Raw genomic sequence first — 15,674 nt, 5'->3', positions numbered from 1 at the left:
TATAGGAACCTATACCTCTGTGAGGAGTGCTAACACTACCTCACCCAGGCTACAGTAGCAGGCCTGAGGTGTCAGATTTAGTTGCTCCCCAGGGGTGGCATAATACATGCTTCAGCCCCTGGTAGGCCTGTAAAGTACCTATGCCCTTGATACCTAAAGTACCATATTCTAGGGGCTCATAAGGCACTACAGTAACCAATCACTAGTGCCTCTAATATGCACTCAAAGTCGTTTAGAGAGAACAGAGAGACTGGGGCCCTGATTAGCAGGGACCCAGCCAGACTATAGCCAGAAACCAGTGTTAACATCAGAAAAAAAAGTGGGGACATCATAAGTGCAGATCCTACTCTCCTACAGTGTTGCTACGCAAAGTCCGCCCAGCCCTAATTGATAGCCAAGTAAATAGCTACTAAGTAATTTTGTGCTCACAATGATGTGGTATGTTTAAGCGAAGATTACCTGAATGATTCTGTATATTAATGTGGTACTGGTGGTAGGATTTTTAATGTTGTATTGGTAGCACTTTGTCAGCCTTAAAACTTTGGTACCCTGGATGTGTCGTTATGCAGGCTTTATGGGCTCTTATGAGCATTTTTCTCTCTCACAAAGGCAAATTATAACTGTAATTTTAAAGATGTTGTGTAGTGAGTATTGTTGGTTGGAATGGGTGTTGTTCAATGGTAGCCAACCATTGCGGTGTGGGCTGTCTATTGTGTCCCATTGAGTGGTTGTGTAGTTGGTCTTAGTTTTGGCACAGTATTAGCTGGCTTAATGGTAAATTGTAGGTGACTCAGTAGATATATATACTGTTACAACCAGGAGAGTTTGGCAGTTCAACAGAAGGGGAAGAGGAAGAAATTGGGAGGTAGAGAGACCAAGAGAGTGTGAATGAGAAATAGAATGAAGTGTGTCTATGTCTGTCTGAATGTGTCTGTGTGCATATTTGGGCTTTTGACAAGGGTTTGTTGTGCCTTTCCAGGAGGAACTCTCCCTATTGATAAGAGAAGTGAAGACACAGAAGATTAACCTGGAAGAGCAGGTCAGCCGCCTCATAAACAACAAAACCCGGATTGCGGTGAGTGCCGTTTGTGTCCCTTAGTGAATACTTTGTTCTTAGAGGTTTTGCTAAATATTCTTTTGGGCCTGATTAGTGGCTGATCTGGTGCTGATTGTTTTGTTCTTTGGTAGTTGTACTATTTATTGAGAGGTTGTATTTCAGGGTGTTACTTATCGGCTTGGGTTTTAACAGTTCTATGTTGGTGAGAGATTTTGTCCATACGGGTAGGCAAAGATGTTAACTATGAACCAGAGTTGTCCTTTGTTTGCTATATATTCAGGCAAAGATGTGTGCTTTGCCACCATCAATACCAGAGGACATGAATGAGTTGAAGGGGTTCATGTTGAAGGGGATATACTGAAGTCTTGCAAGCCGCCAACTGACATCCAACCCACATTTAAGTGCAGCTTCTCGTAAAGTGTTATAAATTAAGGTGGGGGACTGGAAACAGTCAGTAAGGGCATAACTGTACCTGACTGGTTAGCTCGAGTTCATGCACTCTGCCATTGCTTCATGCTTTGGCTCCGATGGTGAGCAGGAGACCAGGAGGGTTCAAGAATTGTCAGTCTTTTTGTTTTTTTGTCTGGAGTTGCTGCCAAGATCATGACCATACAGAATCGTTCCTTGTTTAGGGGACCCATTTGAAAATATGTTCATGCTGGGCGCAGCACTGGTACTCAATGTCAACTGCAGGGTGGAACTGTAATACACAGAATTAGACTAATGTGCGGACAGACTGGACTGAACCGGTTGGAGTAGTGTTGCTATATCGCTAAATGCATGCCTGTCACCATCTGTTTGTTAATTGAAAGTCCAGAACTGATTACTTGGTGATTCCCCCGGACTAATGCGATATGGAAGCCCTGGGATGGAGCATTTCTATTTAGTCCTCTCCTGCACTGGCAGCATACACAAAGTTCCGCCTTGCAGAAGGTCAAAACGAGCATGACCATATGTTGTGTCTTCACTTTTGGGTTATAGAACTTCGGGGCTAACGAACTCAAAAGTTCCAAGGTTCATTATGTAGAGTTGAAGGCTGGCAGGCGAGGGGGTGAACACGGTAGGGCATTGTGAGTTGCTTTGTCAAGGAATCAAAGAGATACAGCCATCATCGCCTGTCGAAATCCAGTCTTGAGTACAATGTTACAACAAATTCCTGCAAAAAAAATTCCAGTGGTTTTGGCAGCCATCTTAAAATGGATTTACTGTGGCTAGTGGCCATTTTAAGTTGGGAAATCGAATTTACTCCAGAAGTAAGTATCAAAGATCTCTATTAAGGTTGTGATTTTATTTTGGGTCATGCAAGCCATAAATTCTCCACTGCCTTTTCTACACTCACCTGGAGAACCGCCAATTGCATGGAGAGAGTGGTTCAGTGCTTTCAACGTTTTTCTTGGAGCCATTAATCGTTTTAAATTCAAACCAGACTGGAAAAATGGTAGTGGAAACATTTGTTAGGCATGTAAGGTTAAGAAATTTTTGAGCATCTTCCAACATTCACACCTGATTACGATGAAAAAGCTATTGATGAATATGAAGAAGCTGTCAAAAGATTACAAAAACAATTATCCATGCCACCTAACTTGGTTGTCGGGAGACATGAATTATTTTCTAGAGAGCACAGTGCCACTGAAGCAATTGACCTGTTTGTAGCATCATAACGAGTTTTAGCGGCCAAGTGTGAATTTGGGAAATTCACTGACCAACTCCTTAGAGATCAATTAGTTACTAGATGTTATAATAAAAAAATACAGGAGAGATTATTGACATGCAAGAACACGTCCCTAATCACAATCAAGGCGTCCTTGCTGTAACACGTGGACCTTGTTTGTTTTGAGCGTTGGATCGTTTGCCATAAACAAATCCTGATTTAAATTCTTGCAAGACTTTGTTTATGTGTCTCCTTTTCTGTTTGCAAATCATCTATGGACTTCATAGAGGTAGTCTTATATACATTTTGCAATACAATACAATGTGATAAACAGCAAATGGAAGTGAGTCACAGTGTTGGAGCAGCATGCGGAAAACCATGACAAGGCCTGGGGACGCAGAGCCGTTTGCTGTTGTGTACGTGACATTGCCGTTGTCCTTGATGTAAAGATAACAAGTAGGAAAACACATTAGTCATGACTGGCTTGCCACAGTACAAATATTTACAGTGGAATTTGTTCTCTATGAGCCATGTCTCTAGCTTTAGTTGAGATTTGTGTTTACCTTTATTCAATGCTTCCCTCCAAATGTTAGAATGTACTCACTCAAAACCACAAGCAGGATAGGAATGAGAAGAAAAGTAAGGTGTGAGAGAGAGAGAGGCTAGGAAGTGGGGAAGCACAGGTCTTTTCTTCGTAATGCCCTCACACACCCCAAGGGATGTCATGCTTCATCATTTGGGCATTTGCCCCTCGTCAGGCCGGCGCTGCAATGCCTGACGGGCTCCCGAAACCGGGGCTCTTTGTCGGGGATCTTTTGAAGAAGCCGTATGGGTGCGTGTGGGTGTGAGGGCAGGGTAGTGCACGAGGAGTGAGATGTTTTAAAAAAGGTATAGGGCCGTCCTACTTATTTGAGTATTTTATTAATGAGGTAGCTCTAGCCTTGGTAAAAAGTAGTGTAGAAGCCCTAATTAGGAGTGATGGTCCGTAAGGGCTAGTCATGTGAGGGTGTGGTCAACATGTTTCGTGCCCCAGCTGCCCCAAAAAGGGTCAATAGCACTTCGTCAGGACCAAAAAATAGAACGTTTAAAGGTGAGTGCACTACCGTTTTAGCACTAGTTGCTTGGAACGGTAGGGGGTGATTAATAAGGAACTGGTACTGAGATGAGGATAGACCTGTGGTAGAAGGGAGAAACAACAAAAAAAGGGAGGGGGGGAAGAGAAGGTAACAATAACCAGCGATAAAACCAGCCATCGGCATATAGAGTGAATATACTGGACATCCGAGCGCCTCAGTGAAGAAAAAGAGTACACAGGTATACTCTTAGTGTACTCTAGGTATTTGACCACTGGGTGGTGGAGAGACGGCGTAGATCCGTCATGGACCTTCTAATAGTAGGGTGTCAGACGTAGAGATCGTTCCGACGGTACCGTGCAACGTGGACGGACTATAGAACGTCTCGAGTGACTATGTCGCATACCAGTTTGTATATTCAAAAAAGTACTGTGTGATGCTATAAAGTAATCCTGTGCTGTGCGCGTGTGAATCCATCAACCGGTATCCAAAGACAGGCAGGCATATTTAGGAATAAAATCGATAAAACTAGTGACAAAATGTCCACGTGGAACGAAAGAGAGGTATTAATTACAACGATAGTTTGTGGGACAGGGAAGGCTGAGGTTGTTCGTGAACTAGTTCGCATACTAGTGTGAAGGCATGCCACAAAACGCACTGATTTTAGGACATACTACACCGTAAACGAAGCACAATTAGGTAAAAGACTCACCCCTCACGACCTAGTTCTGGACAGACGGGGATGACATCAGAGCACAATAGTTGCTCCGATTTCTATGGGGAGGCCAACCACAGATGGGAGGAACAGATAGGAGAAAAAGGGGGTCAAAATTACATTCGCATACTGACAAGACTGTCGAACGGGCTTACCAACGGGATCCAGACATCAGGTCACAGTACTCACGTAGGTAGACTGGCAACTTGCTGGCGTCCTACCCTCGCTCTGGGCCCCGTGCAGGATACTTCCCGGGTGCATCTTAAATAGCGTTGTTGAAAGACGTCCCTCGACGTAGTGGCCATATTGGAATGGGCTCTACTAGCGCTCATGTCATGTGACATCCGGCGCGTATGGAAGTAAACGGCGGCCATAACAGAACGGGGCGACTACAGTTGTGGGATAGTAACTAAGTCAATAGGGTTAAAAAGGGGGCGGGGGGGGGGCGGCGGGAAGGGTCGAGGGGTGAGAGTGATTGCAACAATTCACCGTGTAAATTGACACGTATAGTTATTTATGATACCTCTTTTGGAAAAGAATATTTGTAATTATTTTTACAAAAATATTTTCCTTTTCAGTTGGTGTGATCCCTGGGCGGGAAAGGTCGAGGGGTGAGAGTGATTGCAACAATTCACCGTGTATGTTGGCACGTATAGTTATTTATGATACCTCTCTTGGAAAAGAATATTTGTAATTATTTTTACTAAAATATTTTCCTTTTCTGTTGATGTGATCCCTGGGGGTATTAGAAACCCTAGGGCACAACCCAAGATGAACAGGGGGTAGGAGGAGTGGGGGGGGGGGGGGGTGGGTAGGTTGATGCGGACAAAACTTCAGGGTGGCATAGGAAGGGCTTGTTTTAGTGATTCATTTCAGCCCAAGGTATGTCATCGTTCAGGCCCCTCGTGTGTGACGCAAGCTTGAACACCCAGCATTGTTCCTTTCTAAAGAGGGCTTCTTTGGTGATAACTGGGAAGGCCTCTAAAATAGTCCAATTTAGCTCATTTGGTGTATGATTATGTGCCGCGTAGTGAGAACACATCTTAGTGTTAGTTTTTTTGCAACGTACATTGCTTCTGTGTTCGGTGAGTCTTGTCTTTACTGGGCGTGTGGTCATCCCAATGTATTGCAACGAACACGGGCATGTGATTAGATAAATGCAATTGCGTGTGTTGCAATTTGTGTGTTTCTTCTGGGTCCAAATCCAGTTGGTAGTTAATTGGACTGTTTTGCTAACTCGGGTAAGTGGGCAAACCACACATTGGCCACAGGGGTAATGCCCGCTTACCGGAGGCAAGTTCCACAAGGTATTAGAGACTATAGGGGCCGGTGGTTTGGGTCTAGTGTTAATTAGGAGATCCTTGATGTTGGCTGTGCGTTTGAATGCAAATCTCGGTTTTCTTAGAGACAGATCACCCGAGTCTAGTATTCGCCAATGTTTATTGATGACCCTTTTTAACAAGTTAGACTCTGAAGTAAAGGTGGTCACACATGTGATGAGGTCTGATTCTGGTTTTGTCTGAGATTCGAGAAGGGTTGACCTATTGGTGTTGCGTGCTCGTTTTTGTGCATTGTTGATAATACGGGCCGGATATTGTCTCAGAGTTAGATTCCTACCAAGTTCAGATGCTTGCTTATTGTAGTCATCTATCTTGCTACAGTTCCTACGGATGCGTAAGAACTGCCCATAGGGGAGAGTGTCTTTTAGTGCCTTGGGGTGAAAACTATTATATAGTAGAGGACAATGGCTGTCGGTGGGTTTTTTATAAGTTATCGTCTCCAAGGTACCCATGTTTTTGATGATCATCAGATCGAGGAATGGTAGTTCCTGTTGGGAACAGGTTGCAGTAAATTTGAGGAAAGGGTTCAGACCGTTCACCCATGACAGAAAGTTCGGGATAATATCCATGCTGCCTTTCCAAAAGATTAAAATATCATCAATGTAACGTCTCCAAAGGAGAACGTTACTCAAGAATGGATTAGTGTCCGTGAGCACATGTTTGCCCTCTGTAACGCCCTGAACGTCTCAGGATCGTTTAACAGACACGACAATGAGGACGCAACCACTTGTGAAGGGTTAGTTCTTTTAATGAAGGCAAATAAAATACAAAGAACAAACAAAAGTTATAGTCACTGGAATCCTCCAGGCTAAGTACGTTACCAGCCCACAGCACGGATGGTCCCAACCGTCCTCTGCATATACGCCGATCCCGGCGTATGCCAACAGAGGGCAGAAATGAAATGGCCGACAATGCCAATCGGTAGGCTGTGAGGGGCACGAAGAGTGTTGGGGAGAATCGAGGAGTCAGGGAAACACCCAGCCGGGGTCTCTACCTGAAGGGAGCAGCCGCTCAACCTCTTCCTCAGACTGCACCGGGACGCGGAGTCACCTCCTGGTGATGCGTCACCGATACCCCAATCACAAGCAAGAAGACTGAACCGAGAGCAGCCGCTCGATCGATCCTGTGGACTTCCGAGTCTGTAACGCGGCAAACACCTCCTGGTGTGCGTTACAGCTGGCAGTCCCTGTGTCTCTGGTCGGGCTGGGAGTTACGACTCCAACCAGCAAAAGCGCCACTGCGCTTGGACTCAGCCGAGTCAAAAAGCGAAGCTCAATGGTTGACCGGTAGAGCTTCCGGGTCCTTCACAGGTGACGATGGGGCAAGACACGGCCCAGGGAGTAACGACTCGACCTACCTCCGTTCTTGCCTTACTGGAGCACCACTCCGGAACACTGCTCTTCACGAAGCAGGTACGTCGGTGTAAACACAATATCCGACAGCCTTGTACCTCCCGGTTCCTCCCTTTATAGGGCGTGTTTTCCTTGAGTTATGTAACAGCTCTCCTGTTTACATAAGGGCGTGTTTCCCTTGAGTTATGTAACAGCTCTCCTGTTTACATAAGGGCGTGTTTCCCTTGAGTTATGTAACAGCTCTCCTGTTTACATAAGGGCGTGTTTCCCTTGAGTTATGTAACAGCTCTCCTGTTTACATAAGGGCGTGTTTCCCTTGTATGACAGGAATTCTTGACACCCTCAAAGTCTGACATGTAGAGACATGCCAGGCTCGGGGCGAAGGTGCTGCCCATCGAAGTTCCTTGGGTCTGATGGAACAGTTGATCCTCAAATAAAAAGAAATTCTCAGTAAGAGCAATATTGGCACATTCCATAATAAAGCTCACGGGGGTTGGTGAATCCCAATTGGTATTGAGCAGGATCGTCTCCACCACCTCAAGAGTGTTAAGCTGAGGGATATTGGTGTAAAGGGCCTCCACATCCAGAGTGAGAAGTACGTCTGGATGTGGGCCCTCCTGGTTAGTAAGTTCAATCAGTTTTAGAACATCTCTGGTATCTTGGAGAAATGTAGTAGTGGTTTTCACCAATGGGCGGAAAAAGTAATCGCAAAATTTGGATAGAGGTTCCAAGAGGGACCCTATGCCGGACACAATGGGTCTCCCGGGAGGTGGGGAGACCCCTTTGTGAATATTTGGCAAGGTGTAAAAATAGGGTAGTCTAGGGTTGGTATTGACTAAAAAGTCTGCTTCGTTTTTTGAAATCCATCCTTGGTGGAGTGCCGCCGTGACCATGGAGTTGATTTTGGTGGAGAGGCGTGGTGTAGGGTCTGTAGTGAGTGGTGTATAGTAATTAGTATTTTGTAGTTGGCGTAGACATTCCGTACGGTAGTCTGTGTTGGCCATAATAACTATAGCACCACCTTTGTCAGCTTCCTTGATAGTAATAGAGGCGTCATTAGCCAAGGTTTTTATAGCTAATGTCTCAGCTTGAGTGACGTTGGAAAATTTCCGAGATTGAAGTTTATCAGAAATTTCTTTGAGTACTGCTTTCTCAAAGGTCAAGACTTCTGGAGGCACCATACTTGAGGTGGGTGTAAAGGTCGAAGGTTTACGTAGACCCGTATCCGTTGGAGGTAGGTTGGGTTGGTTGCCAAAATAGGCCTTGAGGCGGATTTTTCTGAAGAGATTTTGAACTTCAAGATTAGTGCGAAAGACATCCACTTTGGGGGTAGGAACAAATCCTAGGCCCCTTTTCAGGACGTTAGTTTCTGTGTCAGTAAGAGAATGTTCTGACAAGTTGACAATTAGTTTCTCTTCTCCTGGTGGCTCCGTAATTCCATATGTGGTGGTGGTTGCTGAGCCTGATCCTGCCATTGTACTTGTTTCTGCTGGTTTTGTCCGCCTCTTCTTCTTCTGCCTCGCCCCTTGCCCCAGCCTCTGCCTAAAAAAGGTTGTGGTTGGTAGGGAGGAAACAGGGGTGGTGGTCCTTGTGGATATTGCCACATCGGTGGTCCATGAAATGGAATGGGTCCCTGATAGGGGGATGGTCCTTGGAATGGTCCAGGTCCTTGATAAGATTGTTGACCATATCCGTACATGGTATTGGTCGGTCTTCTAGGATATTCGTTCTGATAGTAGGGACCTTGCGCCTCGGAACTGGAGTTACTTCCTGAGGAATTTGTACGACGGCGAGAGTTAGTACTTTCGTCGGATAGGTAATCATCTCCAGAAGGCACAAAATCATCTTTTAAATAAGGATATACCTTTTCCTTGCTGAACCGCGTGATGTCCTTTTGAAGTTTCGTAACTTTTTGTCTCATCAGGTAGTCTTTATTGTCATTGATCTCTTTCGTGATCTCGGCCAGCTTGGCCTTGAAGGCGGCGTTAGCAATACTGGCTTTGATGTTACCTTCCGCTAAGGTGATTTTCTGTAGAAGTTCATCTACCAGCCTTTTAGCGGTCTTGATAATAAGTACCAATAGATCCCTGGTGCATTTCCATGCCACCAGGGACCATTCTTCCTTAAATTGTTTATCCTCTAGAAAAATCCTCGGGGTGTTGGTGACGATCAACCCATTGGGTGCTATATTGGCACGCAGGTATTCCGTCATGATGGCTCCATGCATGATAATTTTCATGAGTTGCCTTTTCATGTTTGTGATGGTTGTCCAATCGCCGGCAGAGCTGCTGGTAGAAGCTCCTCCATCTGGATCCAGTAACGAGGGTCCACTCAGAATTTCTGAGACGCATTCCTCATCAAAGGAGAGACCTTGGTTATTATCCATGGTGGCGTAAGAGAACTGGCTACTACTGGTAGCAAGAGAAAAAGAACGAAAGTCCCACGGCTGAGCCGCCGCGCTTAACTTTTTTATTCAGGGAGGGACAAGGAGCCTAGTTTTGATTAGGTCCTGCTCAGAAGGCACCAATGGAATATTGAGAACAGGAAGAGCAGTTCCTATGGGTAGCTAGTTAGGGAGGGGGAGGAAGTGGGGAAGCACAGGTCTTTTCTTCGTAATGCCCTCACACACCCCAAGGGATGTCATGCTTCATCATTTGGGCATTTGCCCCTCGTCAGGCCGGCGCTGCAATGCCTGACGGGCTCCCGAAACCGGGGCTCTTTGTCGGGGATCTTTTGAAGAAGCCGTATGGGTGCGTGTGGGTGTGAGGGCAGGGTAGTGCACGAGGAGTGAGATGTTTTAAAAAAGGTATAGGGCCGTCCTACTTATTTGAGTATTTTATTAATGAGGTAGCTCTAGCCTTGGTAAAAAGTAGTGTAGAAGCCCTAATTAGGAGTGATGGTCCGTAAGGGCTAGTCATGTGAGGGTGTGGTCAACATGTTTCGTGCCCCAGCTGCCCCAAAAAGGGTCAATGGCACTTCGTCAGGACCAAAAAATAGAACGTTTAAAGGTGAGTGCACTACCGTTTTAGCACTAGTTGCTTGGAACGGTAGGGGGTGATTAATAAGGAACTGGTACTGAGATGAGGATAGACCTGTGGTAGAAGGGAGAAACAACAAAAAAAGGGAGGGGGGGAAGAGAAGGTAACAATAACCAGCGATAAAACCAGCCATCGGCATATAGAGTGAATATACTGGACATCCGAGCGCCTCAGTGAAGAAAAAGAGTACACAGGTATACTCTTAGTGTACTCTAGGTATTTGACCAGTGGGTGGTGGAGAGACGGCGTGGATCCGTCATGGACCTTCTAATAGTAGGGTGTCAGACGTAGAGATCGTTCCGACGGTACCGTGCAACGTGGACGGACTATAGAAGGTCTCGAGTGACTATGTCGCATACCAGTTTGTATATTCAAAAAAGTACTGTGTGATGCTATAAAGTAATCCTGTGCTGTGCGCGTGTGAATCCATCAACCGGTATCCAAAGACAGGCAGGCATATTTAGGAATAAAATCGATAAAACTAGTGACAAAATGTCCACGTGGAACGAAAGAGAGGTATTAATTACAACGATAGTTTGTGGGACAGGGAAGGCTGAGGTTGTTCGTGAACTAGTTCGCATACTAGTGTGAAGGCATGCCACAAAACGCGCTGATTTTAGGACATACTACACCGTAAACGAAGCACAATTAGGTAAAAGACTCACCCCTCACGACCTAGTTCCGGACAGACGGGGATGACATCAGAGCACAATAGTTGCTCCGATTTCTATGGGGAGGCCAACCACAGATGGGAGGAACAGATAGGAGAAAAAGGGGGTCAAAATTACATTCGCATACTGACAAGACTGTCGAACGGGCTTACCAACGGGATCCAGACATCAGGTCACGGTACTCACGTAGGTAGACTGGCAACTTGCTGGCGTCCTACCCTCGCTCTGGGCCCCGTGCAGGATACTTCCCGGGTGCATCTTAAATAGCGTTGTTGAAAGACGTCCCTCGACGTAGTGGCCATATTGGAATGGGCTCTACTAGCGCTCATGTCATGTGACATCCGGCGCGTATGGAAGTAAACGGCGGCCATAACAGAACGGGGCGACTACAGTTGTGGGATAGTAACTAAGTCAATAGGGTTAAAAAGGGGGCGGGGCGGGGGGGAGGGGGGGGCGGCGGGAAGGGTCGAGGGGTGAGAGTGATTGCAACAATTCACCGTGTAAATTGACACGTATAGTTATTTATGATACCTCTCTTGGAAAAGAATATTTGTAATTATTTTTACTAAAATATTTTCCTTTTCTGTTGATGTGATCCCTGGGGGTATTAGAAACCCTAGGGCACAACCCAAGATGAACAGGGGGTAGGAGGAGTGGGTGTGAGGGGGGGGGGGGGGGGGGGGGTAGGTTGATGCGGACAAAACTTCAGGGTGGCATAGGAAGGGCTTGTTTTAGTGATTCATTTCAGCCCAAGGTATGTCATCGTTCAGGCCCCTCGTGTGTGACGCAAGCTTGAACACCCAGCATTGTTCCTTTCTAAAGAGGGCTTCTTTGGTGAGGGCTTCGCGCTGCGCGCATTGTCGTGGCCTGCTTAAGGAACTTTTAAATATCCCTGGTTTTGGATCTTATTTCATTTTGGTTTGTTGTCCCTGCTTTTAGGAAAGCTGCGCCCCCCCCTGGCCCTTGCTCGCACCATAATTGTTTTTAACACCGCACTTTGCGGGTTCGGGCTCACGGGGTCACGTGACGCGCCGCCGCCATCTTGCTGAGGGCTATTTGCACATCCTGGGCTCTGGGGTTAGCGCTCCAGCGCCGCTGTTCCGCCTCTTTGCCTATTTAAAGCTCGCATTGGCGCGCAGCGGTGACGCGCAGCGGTAGCGCCTGACTCGCGCCTGAGTCAAGCCTGAGTCAAGCCAGAGTCCTGCCCGTCTGCGCCCGTCAGCGCTAAGGAAGTGCGGGGTGCGGCAGACTCTTACATTTTCACTATGGCCCCTCCGTCTTTCAGGTACGGTAGAGCTGATTTACTGGCCGTACGTGACCTTTGCTTCGTCTGTCCACTTCCGCCTGTAGCACCACTAAGGGGTCCTTATCGGTGCACTTGTTGCTGCTGGCACCTGCCGCCCCCATCTCGCATTCGCTCCAGCCATATTTCATCTCGGCAGATCAGCGCGTTGGAGGGGAATGCGGCCAGCATATATAGCCTAAATGTCAGATCTCTGGTTAAACATCAGGCGGAGATCTTTGACATGGTCACCAATGACTCCCCTGATGTGCTGTTTATGACTGAGACATGGCTACAAGACGATGACACTGCGATTTTAAACCTTGCCTTCCCCCCTGATTATACCGTGGTAACGCTCAATCGCGGTTCGAGAGGTGGTGGGATTGCAATGGCGGTGAAACGGCGATTTCCTTGTGAATGGAAAGAATTAAAACTTCCAGGTTGTGAATGTGCTCGTTTCAGAATCTCTCTGTCTCATTGCTTTAGCTTCTCAGGTCTTTTAATATATCGGCCTCCGGGCTGCGATGCGGCATTTAGGGCTGCTCTCCCGGACGTCATTAGTATAGAAGCTCTCGGCTGTGCTAATTTTAATGTGGTCGGTGACCTCAATTTGCATTTTGACTGTCCTTCCCAATCTTCCATTAGGAGCTGTCTAGCAGATCTGGAAGCTTTGCAGCTTACACAGAGAGTGATGTCCCCCTCCCATTCTGGTGGTCACATACTGGACCCGTTTTTTACCTCCTTAGAGGAGATTACTTTATGCCACCCTGTCCAGCTGGCTTGGACAGATCATATGCTGGTGAAAGCAGTTCTCCCTGTGGCAGATCCTCTTTTCGTGGCACTGAATAAAACATCTCTGTCCCGCCAGTGGTGTAAATTAAAGCTTGATGATTTTTACCTTTTATTAGGAAAAATACCCCTACCCTTCTTTGCTGACGTGGACGGTGGGTATGATGCATTCTGCACTTGGATTGGCACGGCCTTGGACTCTCTTATTCCCTGTGTACTTTCCAAATGCCGGACCAAGGCTCATAGCCCGTGGTATGATGAGACACTGGCGTCTCTCAAGAGAGAATGTAGGCAAGCGGAAAGGCGATGGAGGAAAGCATATGATCCCGCGCTTAAGATCTGCTACCTCACTATATCCAAGTCATATCACAGAGCGGTGTGTCGTACACGTGCCGCTTTCTATGCGCAGGAGTTTCGGAACAGCCCGAACCCCTCCAAATTAATCTTCAAGGTCCTAAAGGACCTCATAACTAAGAGGACCCCTGCGGCTGAAATATGCACAGACTCCCATTGTGAGCGCCTGGCCTTGTTCTTTGTTCAGAAGGTGCAAGCTATCTATCAAACCTTCCCTACTGCCGTGCATTGCTCGAAGCCAGTTGACTGTCCTGAGTTCAAGGATAGGATCCTGGACTGTCTAGCCCCCCTATCGGAGGAGGGCTTTGATCTCTTGAGCCAAAAAATTAAATCTGGCTCCCCGGCAGACCCCCTCAAACCGGCCTTATTTAAAAACATGCAGGATACATGTCGTGCTCCCTTGCTTTCCCTTATCAATATGTCCCTTGGTTCAGGGACTGTACCTACCAAGTGGAAGCAAGCGGTAGTCACTCCCATCCTGAAAAAGCCTACCCTCGACCCCACTAAACCTGAGAACTACCGCCCCATCTCCTTGCTGCCGTGGGCTGCTAAAGTCATCGAAACCCACGTGAATGGGATCCTGGCGGACCATCTTGATAAAGCTAACATCTTGGACCCCACGCAAAATGGTTTCCGTAAAGCCCACAGCACGGAGACTGCCCTGCTATATATGGCTGAACACCTGCGCTCCGTGCTGGACACCGGACAAACAGCGGCACTCCTTTTGTTAGACCTGAGTGCCGCCTTTGATACGGTGTCCCATGACATCTTGATGCGGCAGCTAGAGGAAGCTGGGGTTAGGGGGTTGGCATTAGGCTGGTTTCGCTCCTTTCTTTCCAACAGATCCTTCCAGGTTGCGATACCACCCGGTAAGTCCACCTCTCACCCGCTCACGTTGGGGGTTCCTCAGGGCTCATCTCTGAGCCCCACTCTTTTTAATCTTTACGTGAGGCCACTGGCTGCTGTAGTCAAAAGCTGGGGCCTGACAATGGTTTCCTATGCGGATGACACGCAGCTGGCGGTCACACTAAGTGGGGACTCAGCTATGGATGCCCTCAACTTCTGTGAGGGGTTGCGCTCGGTGGCCAATTGGATGAATCAGAACTGTTTCCAATAGAACACTAAGAAGACAGAGGTGATGGTGTTTGGTAAGCTTCCTGGATGTTGGAATGATAGCTGGTGGCCCCCCGAGTTAGGTATGACCCCTTCTCCTGCTATGGAGTTAAAGAACCTCGGGGTCTGGCTGGACCCTGCACTTAGTTTCACCTGCCATACGAAGAAGGTAGCTGCCTCTTGTTTCGGCATTATCAGGAGCATTAGGCCGGTGCTCAAATTCTTTGATGCCAGCACGAGACAGCTGGTGGTCCAGGCCTCGGTCTTATCTAGGATAGACTATGCTAGTGCTCTGCTTGCAGGCACGAACAAGGCTGAACTCTTGCGGCTACAACGTGTGCAGAATGCCGCCGCAAGAGCAATATTTGGGTTGCCCAAACGTTGCTCAGTGTCCGGAGTACTGCATACTCTCCACTGGCTGCCTGTTGCGCGGCGTATTGAGTTTAAGGTGCTTTGCCTGGCCTTCAAAATTTTGAAAGGCTTGGCCCCTCCTATTCTTACGAATCTCCTTACTCCGTACATCCCTTCTCGCTCTTTGAGATCCTTGGGCCAGAACTTAGCTGTTGTTCCCCGTTTTCTGTTGAACAGGACGGGTGGCCGCTCCTTTCGAGTAGTAGCTGCCAAGCTCTGGAACGCTCTTCCCTACGACATCCGTGCTGTGGAAGATTTAACCAGGTTCAGAGGTGTCATTAAAACGTTTCTTTTTAATAAAATTTAAGTAACCCCGCTGCATTCTGTGTTGTTGTGTTCACCTTTTTTGGCGCCAGGACGCCCCTTTGCTGGGGCAGCTGTGCGCGGTACAAAAATCAGTAACATAACATAACATAACATAACTGGGAAGGCCTCTAAAATAGTCCAATTTAGCTCATTTGGTGTATGAGTATGTGCCGCGTAGTGAGAACACATCTTAGTGTTAGTTTTTTTGCAACGTACATTGCTTCTGTGTTCGGTGAGTCTTGTCTTTACTGGGCGTGTGGTCATCCCAATGTATTGCAACGAACACGGGCATGTGATTAGATAAATGCAATTGCGTGTGTTGCAATTTGTGTGTTTCTTCTGGGTCCAAATCCAGTTGGTAGTTAATTGGACTGTTTTGCTAACTCGGGTAAGTGGGCAAACCACACATTGGCCACAGGGGTAATGCCCGCTTACCGGAGGCAAGTTCCACAAGGTATTAGAGACTATAGGGGCCGGTGGTTTGGGTCTAGTGTTAATTAGGAGATGCTTGATGTTGGCTGT

The 15,674-nt window shown here is 47.2% G+C and overlaps 1 protein-coding gene across 2 annotated transcripts in view; it reads left to right on the top strand.

Moving 5' to 3' along the window:
* The window catches only part of TRIM50 (tripartite motif containing 50), a 145,419-nt gene that overhangs the window by 46,524 nt on the left and 83,221 nt on the right, over positions 1-15,674 (top strand). The window contains exon 3 of one of the 2 annotated variants that reach the window (XM_085649661.1): positions 980-1,075. The exons of the other annotated variant lie outside the window; for it this stretch is intronic. Coding sequence (XP_085505787.1) covers positions 980-1,075 — 96 coding nt within the window. The remainder of the gene's footprint in view (positions 1-979; positions 1,076-15,674) is intronic. 2 annotated transcript variants of the gene reach the window in all.

This window comes from Triturus cristatus, chromosome 3_2 (genome assembly GCF_964204655.1).
Source record: "Triturus cristatus chromosome 3_2, aTriCri1.1, whole genome shotgun sequence".
NCBI lineage: Eukaryota > Metazoa > Chordata > Amphibia > Caudata > Salamandridae > Triturus > Triturus cristatus.
This window is presented reverse-complemented; position numbering and strand designations above follow the sequence as displayed.